Raw genomic sequence first — 19,756 nt, 5'->3', positions numbered from 1 at the left:
TTAGAATATTTCTGCCTTGTACTTGGAATGCTACATGGACAAACCAGCAGGAGTAAGAGATTTTTCTCTTCTCTACAGTGTCAAAATAGATTTTGGGGGCCACCCAGCCTCCTACACAATGAGTCACAATGAGTACCTGGAGCTCTTTCTCTCAAAGGCAGCTAGAGCATGAAGCTGACAAATCACCTCTAAACAGTGCTGAGAAAAAGAGCATGTGGATTACTACATATATGTCAACTCTCCCATACATCTTCACTGCATGGTACTCTACCTTTACAAAGATAAACTGTCCTGAATGAGTCTTCTGTTGTTACCTCAATTCCTTCAGAGATGTGGTTTATTTGAGGCTATCAGTATCTTAAAGTATGCAGCAGCGAATGCTAGGAATGATAGGTGAACACTAAATAGAAAGAATATGGAAGGAAGTGGTCATGGCCTGAGATACTATGGGACTGGGGAAAACCATGAAATGCCTGTCATGCTAATTGGTGCTGTGGTTTGGATTCAAATCAGACACTCCCCAAATACAAGCCACTACCACCTGCGCAAACTTCCTCAGCCTTTCAGACGTGACAGCTGGAATTTAGCAACAGTGTGTTGTTGAAAGGGCCAAGCCCCATCTGATCAGATGCTTCATGGCTACTACACTCACCATCAGCTGTTAGCTGCTCCCTCAGTTGCTGTTGATGCTGCTGAGCTTTGCTGAGGATAAGTCTCAGTTTCCGGTCATCTTCTGACTCCAGGCTGTCTCCGGAAAGTGGACAAACTGAGGCCAGATACTGAGTAAGTGCCTGATGTTCACCAACTTGAAACTGACGACCTCTTCCCTGGGAATACAGCCACTCTGCCTTCAAGCTGGTATCATAACAGGAGATCAATTAAAACTAAAATATATAACTTCCTGAACCTGTATTATGTAAATATGTCAAAATGCCAAGTGAGACATGAAGCCCCAAATTTAAATATGAAAGATCTGACAGTCAGGCTATTCTTTGCAAGTTACTTCCACTTGATAGATACAACACTGTTCCTTTCAGGCCTTTGTACAATTCCATATATATTCATGTTTCCCCCACTTGTCTGAACATCCTGCATTTTCCCTGCTGCTACACATAATGAATGGGTCTGTAAGGCAGTGAGGGAAGCATATATTAACAGCTCAGTCTTCTTGTGTTTTTGTGTGAACAGATGAAGGCTGTGAACTGTGTAACTGTGTGTGTACGCATTTGCTTTCAAGTGACAACTGAAAGTTTGTTAGAAACTCTACATTGGTGTCATGAATTTAAAAAAGTTGAAGGCATGTTAATAAAATACATAATGTATCATTATGCCTAGGATGGAAGTGTAATGGTATAAATGGAGGTCTATATACAAGTACCAGTAATTCAAAGGGGGCATTTACAGCAGCAGAAAACAGTACCAATTTAGTGGTAGAACTACAAAGATACATGAAGACAAAGTAATGAAAAAGTGGAAAACTGAATTTAAAAAAATATTTTGCAAGTGTCACATCTCTTTCACTATGACTGTCAAAGAACCTAGAAAAAAGATGTTAGGAATGAAAATGAGTCAGCCTAGTGACAGAAACTGTGCATTCTACATATGTACACATTCTTGCCGGAGCACCTATCATCACCAATTCATATGTATGCATCAGCACAAGGGCAGAAAAAGAAACTGATGAGCCCTGAGGTGTCCCAAGCACTTAGTGAGCATACAGTTGCTAAAAACAGAGTACTAAATTACATAAAAGTGAACTCTTAAAATATGAATGTTTAAATAAGAACATATAATTTCCTTTCTTTCCATAAATATACTGATGGGTGCAACAGATTTTATTCACTTCAAGCCCCACCTGTTCTCATGTTCATGGGCTGTCTACATGTATACATAAATTTATTACAAACATATTAAAAATATATTAATTTGAACAACTGACCATTTATATCATTTTTACAACTTTCTACATAAGTCTTTAAATTTAAGTTAATATAAAACTTACAAATATATTGGGCAATACCAACAACATATACTTAACAAAAGTTCAATTAAAACACATATGTTGTTGCTTGATGATGGCCTTTATGGTGAAAAGTGTAGCTAAATGTATTCAGACAGAGGTCCTCAGACTCTGTGATATCACAACTTCCCAAATTAATACACAAATTTACCCAACTCCCCACGATTAAAGCTACTGATGTGACTGAATGGGCTACTTACTAATCATATGGTAACAGATTTGATCAAAGCATTGCCAGGCAACAGCTCTGCAAACACAGTACAACATGCAACAATAGATGAGGCTGTTTTTTCTATGTCACCTGCACCGAGCAGTGGTGGAATAACGGGGTTATGCCATCTGTTTCTAACCAACGGCTCAGTATACACATTTCCATGTACCAGACCATGCTATGAAAACGGTGATGTCATCAACTACAGAGATGGTGTTTTCCATGGTGTTTGTGCAGTGTTTATAAGAGAAGGGAATGACAGAATTTTTTCAGGGGCAGTTACGAATCAGTCATAAGCTGGAGGAGAGAGTGCAGAAGAATTTTGAATTCCAAGGTTCCAGAGTGATTGAAGACTAAATAACAAGACAACTTCAAGTGAGTTGAAGTTCTAGTTTCTGTGTTGAGATCCATTGCCAGGAGATGACTAGTAAAGCTGGACAATCCTAATGTGTGTGCAATGGTGAACTGGAAAGTGTGTAAATCAGCAACAGTGCTGTATTTAAATGTAATTAAGAGAACTTGTAACCAAAGTGCTAATAAATCCAATCATCCAAACTAAAACTCGTTATTTTCATCATGCATACCACACTACACATGAAAATATTTTAAATAAATCTTCAGAACTTTGTATGCCCTCCCCCTCCCCTAAAAGCAGGTCATGCCCCATGTGGGGTTGCAACCCACAGTTTGATACACCATAGAAAAAGATATTTTATGTAATTTATAATAATAATAATAATAATAATAATAATAATAATAAATACAGAAAGTTGTGTGTAACAGTACACATGTGAACGCACAGACACACACACACATACACAATGACGAACACAACAGTCAGCTCAAATGTACAAGTATAACCTTTTTTTTAAACTTGAAATCTCAATCGTGAAGCATTAGACAACTATGAAATAATAAAATGCTTTTTGATTAATTTTTATCCTACCTAATATCATTTCTCTGTCCACATACGAATACTTACACGTATACTTACTACAAACAAGAACACAAAACCTTCCACAAAACCATCACCCCTTAACCCTTCCAACTTGAAGCACATAAAAATGTTCCCACGTAAAATGTTGTCTTTGTGCACAGCACCTCCATTGAGTCCTGTATTCTTACTACCTTTTAATGACATCTCTTGGAAAATTCTTAACTTCTTGAAGCTTCAACAGGTCATACAGTCACCCCCATTAACTGTTCTGTGAAATGTTGTCAATTAGCAGTTCTTTGGCTACTGAACCCAATTTTAATATCTACTTTGCACCATGGGGCCCACAATTTCACTAATTTTATTCAAGAAGTTCCAAATGTGATGAGAACAATAAGCACTGGTAAGACTGCATTACCAAGCTACCAGAGTGGCTGGCCAACATGATTGAGCTTGTAAACATTGCCAACACGTGCGCAAATTGGCAATTATTGATTTGCCAGAGAATTATGATTATTTTGGTATATGGACATATTGTGGGAGGTTCAATGGAATAAATCATCAATTAATGGAACACTGAGTAGTGGGGGATGACTACTCATATATCAATTCCAGCTCAAATTACTTACCTTAATGTGAAACAATATAAAAGAGATAGCTTGTGAAGTAATAGGGTGATGTTTTGTTGTTGGAGTCTAACTAGGGCTAGGAGAGAGTTAATTTCAACACACAAGACCAATACCTTCTTGACACCCTACAACACATAATACTCACCTTTCAATAGCATCCACCACAAAGCCATCTATCACCTTGAGGCCCATGCACCAGTTAATGACAAATGGACGATAGTCAAAGCCACTATAATCTAGTTAAGGAATATATGGCAGCACACAAGGGAATTATATCGCATACCATGAAGCAGACATTAACACTGCCAATGAGAAAGCTTAAGGGATTAACTAGAGCAGTGAAAAAATTAGGAACACTTCCCCAGGGACAGTATGTACTCAAGTATGGGCTAAAATGCTTGACCCTGTCAACATAGATAGATTTTATGGTATAACCCACTCCAAAACCAGTCCATCTATCTAACTGGATATTATAGACATCTACCGTTCATACATTTTGTCTAAAAATCTCTGAGGGTATGTCATACCTTGAGCATGCAGCCATATGAAAGAAATGTTCTGTGTGTGTTCAACAAGATCTCTGGTATTGTAACTCTGGTTCACCATCCTATGCTGAAATTATAATCAAGCAAGCAACATTCTAATAACAACAGAATGAACTATATCACTGACAAAGACAAAACCAGAGATGTTTTAGATACACAACAGAACATTTTAGCTGTACTGATATCCTGGGTTAAATACAGTTTTCAGTCATGACTATAGATGAGTTAGTTAACTGTCCTATGGGTCTTACCTAAAAGCATTATGTAAAGAACAAATTTATTCATTACAAAAGCAATGACAGTTAAGACATGTATTCCACTTAGAATATACTAGGTTTTCAATTTGTGTTCTTTGCAATTTTCTTACTGTATATTATTCAGAGTTGTAGTAGAATGTTGCTTTTTGTTATAGGTGCAAATATGCCTGATACATTTAATTTCAATTTCTGTCAGCCTTTCATACTTATGTAAACATGTAGTTCTAACTCTGCCAATTATAACTTAGGATGTTATAATAGTTAGAAGGGATTTATTACAATTTAATTTTCAAATTAATTTCTATGTATTATTTTTTTCCACAAAGTTCACAAACTGCTCAATGAATCATTCCAAATGGTTCTGACAACATCATATTACACAGAGAATTATTGGGTTTCTGGGCCTTACCCACTGCCCAGTATTCTGAACAGAATACAATTTAACAGGATCTGTTTCCATCTGCAGGTGAATAGGTGGGAATGCACCTATTCATCTGGATCTATTAGAAAGTGATAATCTCAATCACTTGATCTGCTACAAACAGCTAATCTCAGACACCTTTCCATCCTAACTTCAATGGCAATGGTAATGACAATGCCAATGCTTCTACCAGAAATTCTTTGTATGACAACAAAAGCTTATACAGGGTATCAGTGGTTTTAAACTGTGAAATGCACTACAGAAGGTTTTGTTGTTTATTTAGTACCTCCAGGTATGGTTTGTGTTGAGCCTTCTGACTTCTGCCTACTTACGCAAAGGTTAAAAATTCATCTCTACAGTGTGTATACATACAGGGCAGATCTAATACCAACAGTGACAGGGCAATTATAAAAATGATGGTAAGCAAATGGGATCTGTAGATTTACCATGGGCTCAAGCCCATGCTAGGGCATCATGTATTATTCATATTCCCACAATTTTATCACTGGTAGGGGTGATATTTCCATCTGTGAGCAGAAATATCCACACACAAGTGTGACTGGGGATCAGACAGAACCTCTGAATAAGGGCCGAACAGGTGTCCACTACAGATAATTTAATTTATAAATTTCAAACATTTCTCCATTCCTTTATTGTGTATTATCTGTAGAAGTTCTGTCCTAACAGCATCCACATTCTTGAAATTCTGTCCTTATTTAGAAGTCATCACTGCCAGTGGTTATGGATATGACCACCAGGTACCAGTGAGAAGTAACTATGCTTCAGTTAATGTTGCAGTCTTGACCTTTACTGAAAACAAATTTCCACTGCGGACACAGTGCATATTCAGTGAAATCAAGGCTTATTGTTTATGAGTTGATAAATGAAGGGGTTATCTGTATAAACTGTAGCTACAGATGGGAATTATTTTAAAGGTTCTGCCCAACTGTTGCATTTGAGACCATTCAGAATAATGTGCAATTATGTATTAATACAAGGAAAAATTACAAAATGTACATGCAAAAAAGTGAGTGTATGGTGACATCAGAATAGCTACTGGTAACATTTATAGTGTCTGTTAACGTTTATTTTGTGTCTGAGCGCAAAATAAGCCAGTCATCAACTGTTACAGTTGGTCACATTGTGATTGAAAGAAATGTATCCCTGATGTTTGGTGGTGAACTACACAATAACCACTATGATACTTTCTTGCCAACTGAATGTAAGGAAAGGTTAGATATTTCTGAAGAAATAATAATTTAATCTTTTCTTAGCTCTTGCAGATGGTTTGGGCTGTGCTTGGCTTGTATACCCCACCTTGGTGCTGGTACAGGTGTCCAGAGATAGTGACTAGCTCTATCGATTAGTCCCATCTGAGTAGGTTTTACGTGAAGATGGAGATAGAATCCAGTATCCAAAACGTTGTCATTTGAAAAATAAACAGGGCAGTGTTTTTAGATAAAAACAAAAATGTCCAGAAACATAATATGAGTATTTGTACTAATGTACCATCGTCACAAACATTTAGATCTTATTTCTGAAGAAGTCTGTTTCAATATACAACCTTTGCCAAAAAAATTTCACACAGACAGCAGCACCAACTGGTGCATATCCTTATTCTAACAAATTTACTGCCTTAATATGATTGTGTCAGTCTCCCCAGAACTTTTAAAGTAACTGAGGTTAAGTAGTTTTGATTAAGTCTATTTCAAGTTTCCTGTTGAAATTTTGACAGATTTCTTGCTAGTTTTGTATTGATCTCTAGCTTCAAACTACCATAAAATCTACAAAATTGTGATGAACTCAGTGTGGTTATCTGTACTTTATTTGATTGAGGGAACAAACATCATGGTAACATGTTTGTTATATGTTCCATTGACATAATTCCTGTAGAGATTGAATAAATTTATACTGTTTTCAATTCATGACATGTTATGGCCATTCAGGCCATCATCAGGTAAGTCATTTTACATTAACACTCTACTTTTTCTGCTAATATGTGTTAATGTAAAATTACTTATGTGATGATTGCCTGAATAACCAAAACACGTTGTAAAGTGAAAACAGTACAAAAATATATTCAATGTATGTAGAAATTGTGTCCACAGAACACATAATAAATAGTTCACACACAATGTGACACTAAAATACAATATTACTATTGGTAATATATTGACTGGTCAGGGCTATGCCGCAACTCAAGAGGNGGGGGGGGCGTTCAAGATACTCGAAGAAAAAATTGCCTCAGTGTCATTTTGTCCATCAGAACTTCCACATACTGCACTGAGATTGAACCCAGGTAACCAGTCACAGGCTTGTGACTAACTGCCTGAATTATGGCATACACTAATAAACAATACAAAGAACAATTACAAGAAATAGCATAATTATAAGAAATAATGTATGAACCAAATATGTGGAAAAATGGAAGGCATATTTCCAAAAGTCAATGTTTATGTTCTTAAACACACACTGGGGTCAGCAGCATGATAAATTCCTATTTTATACATGCAGAAAGTAACTCTTCAGGCATTTCCAATATTATTACTAGCAGAAAAACCCACTAAAAGTCAGTGAAAATCACTCATTTTGTATCTTCATCCTCCACCCCATTTTTTCCTTTTTTAGTCCTGTCATACCTTAATGTCATTATCTCACTAAGCTACACCTTTAAGCCCCAGATAGCATAGCTTTGAATATCATGCAGCCACCTGTGTGAATATGTGAACACTATTATGTGGTGAGGATGATTACACACACAATCGGATAACTTATGTAAGTAATCACAAATTACGTCTCTGCTAGACATAGATGATATAATACTGTTAGTTTTCAGCTTATATAAAAGATAGTTGTGTTCTATTTCTAGCAGGCACTCAGAGTCTATGTTAGCCCATAAGAAGACATATAAGCAACGCTGTGTCATAGTTCATGTTTCTCTCTACAAGCACCTGATAAGGATACATACAATTGCCGGTCATATTAATGCAGGGATTATTTATAATGCTGAATTCTCGGAGGTTGGTTAGGTGTACTAGATGAGACATTTCATTAAGATCAGTGATGTTGTTGCTAGCGAGTGTGAGCATGACAATACTTGGTGGCAGGTGTCGCTCACATTGACGCAGCTGTGAGATGCGATTACCATGCAATAACAAATGCTGAAATATACAAACAAATTCAGCAACTGCAAATAGGAAAAGATTACAATGGTACTCCATAAAGTCTAAGTATCATATACATCCATTGTTACTTTCCATATCTGTGCACATATGAATCCCTTCATGCAGCTCCTACTCTCTTTATATAAAAAAAAATGCCGGTAAATGTTTGTCTGTCTAATCTGCATCTATTAAACCATTAAGGCCTACCTATGGCCTGTGACCAAGTAGTTTGTCTTCATTGTCTGCGACACAAATGTCACTTTTCTCATGTTTCTGGCTCTCATATAAGATGTCACTAATAACTCTATTGCTGTATACTTTAAAATTTCCAGTATGAGTACGCCCATTCCCCAACTAACATGACTTCTAACACAAATTCAGTTTAACATGGTTTTTAAAATATGATGGATATTCAACTAATATGACTGCCTTTTTTTGTTTAACACAATTTCTCCACAACTTCTCCATTACATTATTTCACATGGATAAATTGTGCCCAATTAATATGTCACTTCAAACAAATTTTTCAAGATGCATCTATCATGTTAAACAAGGGACTGGATACACATAGCAATCCTGATTTATAATTACTTTTCATCTGTTTCTTATTCTTCCTTTTGAAAGTTAAAGAAATTGTTTTGGCAGTTTCATATGAAAACACAATACATGTGACTGAAGGGCAGAAAACATTTAAGTTTCCATGCACTGTGTGAATTGGCCAGTTTTGTATGACAGAATTAATTTTAGTTGAATACACAGAAAGGAGTAATTTACTGAGTGATAAAATTAGATGTGGAATAATCATGTCATAGTAATTTTATGCCACCAAGGTTCTACTCAAATCTACACCACATGCTGTTTCCAAAACCAGAAGTGATGAATGTAACAGTGTCTACAACACACTTTAAGACACTGATAACTCTGACACTGCTAATGAGCAGGAAGATATTGTGAAACATAATAATCTGCCTGGCCTTCCATTTCAATTCAAAGAACTAAAGGGACCTAAGCATGTGCTATAATAAAAGGGGGCATCAGTGGGATCTTTCTCTCGTTCTTCACATATTAGTCTACTGCTAATAACTGTCTGAGAATAACAAGCATGTGCACCTCATATTTTCAAGAGCTGGGATAATGCAGTCGGTATAGCAACTGGCTATGGGCTGGATGACGGAGAGGTTGGAGTTTGAGTTCTGGTAGGGTCAAGGATTTTCTCTTCTCCACATTGTTCAGACAGGCTCTGGGGCCCACCCAGCCTCCTACCTAATGGGTACTGGCGGTAAAGCTGCCACTCACCACCAACTAGTGCCAAGATCAAGAAAATGTGGATCTCTACATCAACTCCTCCATACATCTTCATGATATAGTGCTTAATTAGTTAAGCACAGGGACAACTTTACCTTTTTTACCCAGTAGTTTCTTCAGTAAAATGTAAACCTTTCACTAGTTCTATGGAAACAGAATGAGGAATGTGTAACCAGTATAAGTCAAGGATTTGTAGCTGTTTCATGAATATGGAGATTATGAGGTAACCCACTGCTAAATTATACTTATTTACAGGTCCATCTCAAAATCTTCCCTTGCTACAAGAAGTGTTTACCAGAACTAATTTGAAATTTTACTGACCTAATAAACAGCTGAAATCTTCCTGGCCTGTTGATTCTACCCAAGATTCATGTAGCAAAATACACTACATAGTATTTAACTGATCATGCCAACAGTTTGATAAGGTATCACTGCACACCACACCAAGAACTACTATGGATGGGGGCATTTATGGACAAGAAATCGCAACTCATGCATTAACTGTCTAATAAATACCACAATTATTGCATAACCAAACTATGCAAGCTTTGTTAGTCAGTTCAATTTTATTGACTTGTGTCCTTTATACAATGAGTGGCTTCAAGCCATAAAGCTAAAATCATCATCCTTTCCAGTATCTCACATAGTGAGATTGATTATGAATATTACAAAACTGAATCCTTCCACAATCTGGCATGTCTTGCCAAACTTCTTTTTTCTTTTAGTTGATTTCCTTTTTCATATGCCAACATGTTCTTCCCAATTTCCTTTCTACTATTATACAATTCTGTTTAGCATGTCAATGTGGACATATCCCATGACCATTCTTTATCAGTGACACTTGTTTGGCCATTTTTAAACATGCTAATCCATTCATACATGCCCTGCTGTGTCAAAATGCTGTCATCATATTGTTGTGAAAGTCTTGGAAGAATTTCCACGCCACTTACATCTCCAGCCCCACAAAAACCGAATCACTGCATGTTGCTCTTCTTTGATGCGTGTGGTAAGCACAGCACCCACACTGATATCACTAGTTGTGAAAGACAATTCGGTAGTAAAGGTCATATAAGTAACTACAACAGTATGGAGGTTCTATGCTTACAGTGGCATGTGTATTCAACAGTAAGGGCAACAGTAAAGGGGGTAGATATGAACATTTTGCAAATAAATTAGACTTACCCTAATAATGGCAATGCTATTTATTGTTGCAGTTTTTAACATCTTATAAAAAAATCATACATTATATGATAAACCTTACCTTTAGAGATTTCAAATGTGAGACATCAGATACATGGACAATGCTATTATCAGAGAGATCTAGGTGCTCCAAATTAATGTTCGTATTAAGATGTTCAATCGTCTAAAAATAAAGTACAAATCACAGTGAAAATCTGAAATAAATTTCAGATTATTACATGTTAAATCTTAATAAACCATTCACAGAGTGAAAAAAATATTTATATTATATCTGTATGCATATGCATGTGGAAAAGATATAGGTGCTTACCACAATCTTAAATGAAAGATTCTTACGATTACTGACACTCAGAAAAACAACCAACACTCATCAGAACTTCAGCCATCCTCCCTCCCAACCTTTATATCCACTCACCACTCACACAACCCTACACATACAATTGAGACTCCGTCTCTCTTGCCTCTTCACAGTCATACAATTCTTAATGCAAATGTTTTAATTTGAATTCTATAAATTCTTGTCCACTCAGGTCATGAACAAACAGAAGTAAAATTCAGATGCAACTGATAACTTAAATAACTATTCATATTTCATGGGAATTCACTGGATGCATTATAATAAAAATGCAAATGTTACATGGTCATCACTATTCCTGTGAAAAATAATGGAATGGGTAGATGAAAATGTGGAAGGTGAGCAGCGGCTGTGGCTATCCTGCCACCGCAGTATTTTGTCTGCTTGCATATAATCCAGTGTTAACAAACATCCTTCACAGTTTGCAAATATACCGATGTCTGTCTCCTTGAAGAAATTAATTAATATAAACAATACCAATGGCCATTGCATAGATGCTTACTTCAAGGTCATCACCTAGCAATGAGTGCACATGCTACAGAATCAAGAATCAGTGCATGGGGCCCCTCTACCAGAAACCATTGATGAACTGTGATTAAGGATTGTTACAACTGTTGCTATAGTTAACACTGACAAGCTCCTTCACTTGTGGGAGGTACTGTTGTACGTATGGGTCATGGCCCACATTACACGAGGAAATTATACAGGGCAGTGCAAGTGGGAAATGTATTGGAAAATATATGTTCCTTACTAATACAACTCTGTTTCAAATTTACAGCCATATTCATTTAAGATATAGTTAAACAGTTTGACCTAACAGAGAATACCCCCACATGTTGTTAAACATCATAAAGATATACACATATTCCCGCCTGAGGTGTCTCCACCTTGTCGTGGTGGTGGGGCTTGCTTGACTCTGTGACCTGAAGAGCTATGCCAGTGGTAGTTTAACTACCAGTAGGGTCACCCATGCCGAAAAGGTCATAGGGAAGAGTTCAGACTAAGAGAGATACCCTGGTCCTCCGGGTTGGGAGTTGGGCATGAGGCTAACAACCTCATTCTGTAGAAAGAATTTTGTTCAGAAACCTAACAACCAGCCTCGGGTCATCATGCGTGGGTCCAATCCTATAGCAGCACACACTGGTTGTGGAGACTGGCTGTAGAGGCCAAGGCTCACCTAGGGCTCTAGCGCCGAGTGGTGGTTGGGTGTATGGGTAGGGAGGTGGGTAGGTAGGTAGGTATACAAATATTGAAAAGTAATGGAATCAAACAGGTCTGAGTCTAATCATCATCTGCAAGGGTAGAGCTTGTTAGCCCATTCTATCCCCAATTATCAGTCTGGCAATTTGATTTCTGAGGTTCAAGAGTAACTTTCCTTAATTGAGCAGGTTACCAGTCTGTAGCAAAACCCCCATTTTATTGTGGGTTTCCTTCAGACATGTTGTCTACTGGAGCTAACGAGTCTTATCTACCACCTACATAATCCTGGTTAGGGGCCCTTACCAGGTGCTACCCACCGGGCCAGTGGGACCTGCAACTTGCATTTGGCATTTGCCACTCCCTGCAGTTGGACGGTCTCCTATGACAGGTCCAACTTAGTGCCTCCGTTTCAATATAATACAGACAAAAATTAAAATCTGGGAAAATATACATTCGGTATTACACAGAAACTTCATTGGGACACTTGAAAAGTTGCATTAATATAATTATTGCGTTTTTGGACATTATCCAGTGTCCCATTTTTTATTTAGTAGGTTGTCTTTTTTAATAAGAATTTAGTAGTATTTGGAAATTCAGAAAACTATACTCTGTCCAGTGTAGATTATGTGGGAAAGTTGTTTTTTTATGTTGGTACTATACAGATAATTTGTCTCTTTAGTGATGACTTATATTCTGAAAGTACACTGATTTCATAGACAGTGGTCATTAAACAACGCATGGGCACAGGTCCTAGGCCTTGTGTGTGAAGTTTTGTAATGTTTTTCATGTCTGTTTTAACTCTTGCTGATGGTTCATGTTGTGGTTGGTGCTGTTGTCTGAAGATAGGCTCTAGCTCTGTTGAATGGGCCCAAATGAGTAGGTTTCACTTGAAGGACGGAAAAAGAGTCCAGTCTCTGAAAAGTTGCTTTAAATAAATAAAAAAAACAGGACAATGGATAATGTCTAAAAACATACCATCGGCACAAAATTTTAGGTCCTATTTATCTGCATTAATCCTTACAGTGCTACAAAGTTTTGGGTCATGTGGTTGCATTACGTTGAAACAGAGCTCAAAGGCCAAAATAAGCCTTATATTTCTGTAGAGCTCAAACTGATTTTCTAGAAATTATTAAATAGTTAGCTACAGACATCAGATACCTTAATACTGTTAGCTGCAAGGCATAGCCATTTCAGATGCACAAGGTCCTTCAGTCCTTCAATAGTCAAAATGTTGTTATTTGCCAAGTTCAATGTTATGAGACCATGGAGTCTAGCAACGCCGTACATCCGTAGCAACTGATTGTTAGTTACTGATAGCTGTTAAACGAGATTATTATATTATAGATGAAAAATAACTACAATTGCACAAAAATGACATACTGCATGCACACAAATACAACATACATTATACAGTTCACTATGCCAAGTGCAAAATATATATACAGTATGGCAACAGATCAACTGTAATAATAATATTAATAATAATAGAGAAAACTCAGCGATTTTAATCCGCAAGTGAACTATACCGACCAAGCGACCATCACTTGTCAGCGAAGTTAGTGCCAACTTTAGTGAATAGAGGGCGTCGCGTTGTCAGCTCAACAAATTCCCACAGCCATTAATTTCGGTTTTCTAGACCGGGACCGCTAATTCCTTGAAATAGCTCTTCAATTATCCTCACGGGGCTGAGTGAACCCCTCTCCAGACCCACCACTTCTAAGAAAAAATCCAGTAGCGCCAGGAATCGAACCTGGACCTCTGGATATGTAGCCAAGAACACTGATCACTAGACCACAGAGGAAATTTAATAGTACCTGGAAAGTAATATCAGCATAGTTACATGGCAAATTCATTTATAGGAACACAAAATATGCCGAAGTATACTACCTTTTGGGATATAAAGCTGTGTAGTCCATTGAAAATAAACTGATATTTTGGTGGAACATATTGTCTCCTTTTTTATAGTCAAAGAATAAACCAAGCAAGATACTAGCGTGAAAGCAGGTGGCAAGCAGAGTCAGCTCTGCTTTCATGCTGATATCTTGCTCAGCTTATTCCCTGACCCTGAAGATGGAGACAATGTTCCTCTGAAACATCGGTTGACTTTCAATGGAATATACGGTGTTATATACTAAAAGACAGTACTTTTCATAACTAACACTGTAAAAACCTCAAATCCTACAAACTATGTTGATTTCTGATCTGAATGTGTACCTCTTCATCTATAAAAGTAAAATATGATTAAGTGTTTCAGATACAACCTGTAAAATACATTCATGCAACTACTACACTCAGAAAACATTTTTAGAGGACATACACATATTTCTAAGTTTATTTTAAAGATACATCTTCATGGTATGATATTTACTTAAGTAAGCACAGGGATAAATTTACCTTTCACCTTTACAACTTCACATAAATTAAACTTGTCATCACTGGATGTTGCAATACAAATGTAAAATTGTTTTATAGTTTCAGAGTTTGTTTCATTGTATAACCAACTGGTATTTGATATTAACACTCCAACAATGCATAACTAACTATAGCAGCTACTACAGATGGCCCACAGAGATGGCTATGCAACTACAAATTTTGAGAAGTGGAAAGTTAGCAATAACAAGCTATAAGATAGTCTTTTAATTTACTTAAAATAACATCATAAGAAATATATCAGAATTGAACATTCTGGAGAAAACTATAAAATATAACGTTGATTCCTCATTTATACAATGTTTGCAATGCTGTGCCCATAAATATTTCTAGATGACTGCAGGGAAGACTTACATGAACCAAATAACTCTATATCCTGAAGATGGAGGAAGCAGGTTCTGTCAAAACATTGGGAAAGCTCTATCACGCCAAAGCTGACAGTCATTTTCAAGGTAAACTAACATAATATTACAAGCAATATCACGGAAAGGAAGCCTTATTCCACGTTAATTTTTCATCTAAGTGTTCAAAGGGATTCAGCAGAGGCTTACTGAATGTAAACTAGATATATCACTTCCCTGTTACTAAGCCTGATGCCACATTAAATGAATAATTTTTCTTATATTATTTTTAATTTAATATACAGTATCAGAAATAGTTATCACCCTTATCTCTGTAGCCAGATGACTCTTCTACTACATTGTTTTCTGACAATTGTAATTGTTGTTTAACTCTACTGACACAAGCAAAACCTGGAACAGCAGTTATCCGTTCATATTTCTTTGTGAAATTTCTATTATGGGCCGAAGGCTTTTCAAAAGATATGTAATAATTATCCTACCTTTTTCAGAACAGTATAGGAATCAATATTATCCCATCTTTGAAGTTCGTTGTTGTCTACAATCAAAGTTGTTACTACTTGTGCATCATGAGGTTGTGCTTTAGAGAGTTTCTTAAGTCCTTGTCTAGAAAGATCTAATGTGTCATGAAGCTCTGTAACTTAAGAAAAGATTCACTTAAGTCTTTTTCCACATGTGACATGGAAAAATTTGTAAATAGTGATATTATAGCAACAAAATCACAGCTTTCTGCTCTTTGACATTTGAGAAATGAGTATTTAATATCAAGGGGTTGTTTACTGTTGTATTCTGAATTTTCAAATTAAAAATTTATTAGTTTCTAACAACTATATATTACAAAATTAATTTAAAAATGCTGACGATAAGCGTTACTTTCCATAGTATCTAATAATTACATATAATTCTACATACCTTCTGCTGCCATGATTTACATTAGTAGTTGCGAGCGGTTTCTAAATTGACCTCAATTTCCCTACTTTGGTAAAAATTCTCTTCAGTCAATCAACGTAAGTAGGTTGCAAGCAAGGAACCCGTATACATATTAAGAATTTAATATTACTAGCTAAAAACATAATTAATAAAGTTTTTTCTGCACTGCAAATAACGAATAAAGTTATTCGTAGGTTAAGTACGACGTCAGTCATTCATATTTTCAGCGCAGTTGTTATAGTTCGTGCAAACTGCTATGTGTGATATAAATTATTGAACTTGCCACACGCTTATCCCGTACGATGGACTTATTTCCGAGAAACTACGCAGGTGAAATTCAATGTGAATAGGGAAATTCTGTTTCGACACGGCAAAGCACGGTCTTGTATTCAAGTCAGCATCCATTTTATTACCAATGGAATCTATTCCAAGCAAATGCTTTCGATTGGGCGACATCGCTAGCGGGAAATTCAAATTGCAACACAGCAGGTGTAGCACCTTTGGAGGTGTTAAAATGAGTAATGACCAATTTAACATTTTGCCTCCGCAGAAGGCACACGCACGCACACCATGCAGAAAAGCGTCTTCAGTAACTGCAGTTTTGAATAAGGCCTGTATATATATTACTCAGTGCAGCATTCTGGGCAAAAGAAAAAGAAAACACATTTGAGTTGGGCTTCATGTAAGCTTAAAGCTATATAGGACAGATAGGGGCAAAATTAATTTACTCGACATATTTTAGTATAGCCCAATCGGTATATTTAAGACTGGATGNGGGGGGGGGAAGGGGAGGGACAGGGCTAGAATTTTTCTCTCCTCCACAGCCTCCAGACATGGTCTGTGGCCCACCCAGCCTTTTCTCTAACGTGTATGGGAGGGTTTTCCCTGGGGTTACAGCGGCTGGAGGGTGAAGCTGACCACTCATTTCCGTCTAGTGCCCAAGTCAATAATTGTGGAACTATCCCTTCACTCACCCATACATCTTTATGGCACAGTACTTAATTAAGCACAGGGGCAACTTTCTCTTTCATTCTTCACTGCAGAATCCCTTTCCGGAATACCAGGTTTCATCAGAATCTTTTTAGAAGTTTTAGAGATGAAACATTCAGAAGCACTAAACCTCCATATTATGAGTCTATTTATCCAATTTGTGCAAATAATACATAAATACCATTTTATCCAAATATGCTGTTAGGAATTCATGGAAATACATAGATTTGGATTCACTTTCCGTATTAGGGAGAAGAGAGGGTTGAATAAGAGTATCATGAGGGTTCCGGGGAATATTAATTCTGAAAATGACAAGTTTTCACATGACAAATAAGATACAAACTAGATGCCCACATTGTATCATTGACAAATTATTCATTCTTAATTGCTCATCTTGCGACGAGCTGATCGCCTGTCTAAGGAGTCCAAACTACTGTCTAAGATCTAAACTTAAGTGAAACAGAAAGTTTCATGGTGGTAGGCTAAGGCCATAATTGGGGGTGTACATCTAAGGAAAAATACTGATCATCTAATTATATGTAATGACATAAGTAAAGTTGCCTCCTGTGTTTAATTCAGCATAACGTCATGATGAACTTAGATAATTGAAGGTATACCCCTAAGCCGTCTTAACATCAGCACAAATGAGGGCAAATAATTAGTTTTGCGTCACATCCACTTTGTACCGAGGGAAAAAGCTTCAATTCAACTTTGGATGAGCGGCTAGACAGACAGAGAATTGGTGAAGATTCCTGCTCCTAACTGGTCATTCAAGCCCATAATTAACCAATCTTACTTTGTGCCTGAGATGCAGTGTTTTGTGTATGGTAGTTATTGAAATTTTAAAAGTATTTAGATGAACTTCATGCTTGAAAGAATTAAAAGCAATTCCATCAATATTCTGCCTCTTTCAAGTCTTGAGTTTCAGATCATTTGCTAGGCCTTTAGGCCCATGTTGGTACGAGGAAAACCACACAGAACAGAGCAAATTCACCTCCGCTCAGAGCGTATATTGGTTATGACATCTTTCCGTGAGGAAATGCAGCCATATTTTAGATACATGAATATCTAGGGAATATAAATTCTTCGATAGCTTCTGTGTAGCTGTGACGTGAAGGCTTACGATAGGCACTGCAATAGTGTGATGTGTTTTATATCATATGTATGGTTTGGTGTACTGAGATCTACTGCTAATGGATCTTGGATATATCTATATATAGACAAGGGTAATGGATCTCCGTATTATTACTAGGGTGGAAATGACTTCCCAGAACTATGTAGAAACTCTAGTTCACAAGGAGAAAAATGTTGCAGACCAGTAGAAATTAGGGTGAATGACTGACATATATTACAATTAACTAAACTCAAGTAGAATAAATTTTTTTGAGGAGCTAATAGTCGCTTAGTTGGTCAAGAAACTAGTCAAATTCTATGGAACACGAAGCCTCATTACCGTGTTCACAAGAGTCCACCATTGGTGTCCATTTTCACTTAGATGAATCCACTCCATACTATTCCATATCATCCATACTTTTTGAAATCCATTTTAATATTATACTTTCATATATGGGGGCATGTGGTAGTGTAGTTGGTTGAGGTACTATGCGACAAGCCGGAAGGTCGCAGGATCGAGTCACGATGAGGTGGATTTTTTCAATTCACCTAATCCTTCCAGCTGCACTACAGCCCTGGGGTCGACTCAGCCTCTAACAGAAATGAGTACTAGAATCTTCCTGGGGGGTAAAGGGTGGCCGGCATTTAAGACTGACTAATTTCTGCCATCTCTCAACTGATCGTCTAGACAAAATGTGGGAGCCTCAACGTCTCACAAACTTACGGGCCTTCATGGCCTGTTACAGGGATAGCTTCAAATTTTTTACCTTTTTACCTTTCACTTCTGTCTCCCCAGTGGCCTTTCTCCTACCTACCTTTGAATGTATTTCTTTCATTTTCAATTCGTGCTACATGTCTCACCCATCTCCCTCTCCTGCATTTGTTACTTTTAACAGTATGTGGTGATTAAAAATTATTAAGCTTCTCTATATGGAATTCCTCCAACCTTCTGTTACTTCCTACCCCAAATATTTCCTTCAGAAACCTTTTCTCAGGTACCCTTATTGTAATGTTCTTAAGTGGGAAATAGATTTCATACCTGTACACAACAAGAAAAATCGTAGTTTTATAAGACATTATAATTTTTGCCCCGTTAGATAGCAGACAAGAAGATGAAGGATTCTGAACAGAATCATAGCAGGGAGTTCTGAAAATATTTCTTCAAGAATGCCTTTTTTGACCTTCTGGTAAGTGTTATAAAAGCCAATTATTAGACTGAAAATTCGAAAATTGATTCTTATATATATCGTTATTGGGAACGATATGTACATTGTCTCGAGGTATTGGGAATAGTTTCGTTAAAAAGCGCTTTAACACTAAGTACATGTGAATGGTGCATGCCTGAATGTACATACATTCCAAGCTCTGCTAATTTTAGGCAGTTTTAACATAATTTGAGGATGGAACTTCATTCAATTCAAGTTGCTTTCTGCACTAGAAATGTTAAATAGCTTCAAAATAGATTAGATGATTATCATTATTTACTAAGCAAGTAAAGATAATGTTGTCATGTGGGGGAGTGGAGGTATAGCTCTGTCAGTTATTGACCTCTGTGCTAGATGTGGGTGGTGGTCACCTTCAAGCTTTATTCCCTGCAGGAAATCGCCCCCCCCCCAGTGACCAGTGTGTAGGAGGCTGGGTTGGCCCAAGGGCCCATACTTGGTCAGTCACTCTACCTTGAATCTGGCCCTGC

The 19,756-nt window shown here is 37.0% G+C and overlaps 1 protein-coding gene across 4 annotated transcripts in view; it reads right to left on the bottom strand.

The window, feature by feature from the left end:
* LOC111869535 (centrosomal protein of 97 kDa) overlaps positions 1-15,994 on the bottom strand; it is a 31,394-nt gene extending 15,400 nt beyond the window's left edge. For 2 of the 4 annotated variants that reach the window (XM_023861144.2, XM_023861145.2), the window contains exons 1-7: positions 15,943-15,976; positions 15,513-15,670; positions 13,400-13,558; positions 10,748-10,849; positions 7,982-8,178; positions 3,940-4,023; positions 653-855 (exon numbers count right to left, since the gene is read on the bottom strand). In XM_023861144.2, coding sequence (XP_023716912.1) covers positions 653-855; positions 3,940-4,023; positions 7,982-8,178; positions 10,748-10,849; positions 13,400-13,558; positions 15,513-15,670; positions 15,943-15,955 — 916 coding nt within the window. In that variant the 5' untranslated portion in view covers positions 15,956-15,976. Of the gene's footprint in view, positions 1-652; positions 856-3,939; positions 4,024-7,981; positions 8,179-10,747; positions 10,850-13,399; positions 13,559-15,512; positions 15,671-15,942 lie in introns of all 4 variants that reach the window. The other 2 variants (XM_023861146.2, XM_023861148.2) reach the window with 2 other exon arrangements.
* Between the last annotated feature and the right edge of the window lie 3,762 nt (positions 15,995-19,756).

The sequence above is a fragment of the Cryptotermes secundus genome, unplaced genomic scaffold, assembly GCF_002891405.2.
Source record: "Cryptotermes secundus unplaced genomic scaffold, Csec_1.0 scaffold196, whole genome shotgun sequence".
Lineage (NCBI taxonomy): Eukaryota > Metazoa > Arthropoda > Insecta > Blattodea > Kalotermitidae > Cryptotermes > Cryptotermes secundus.
Note: the sequence above shows the minus strand (reverse complement) of the source record. Positions and strands in the feature narration are given on the sequence as shown.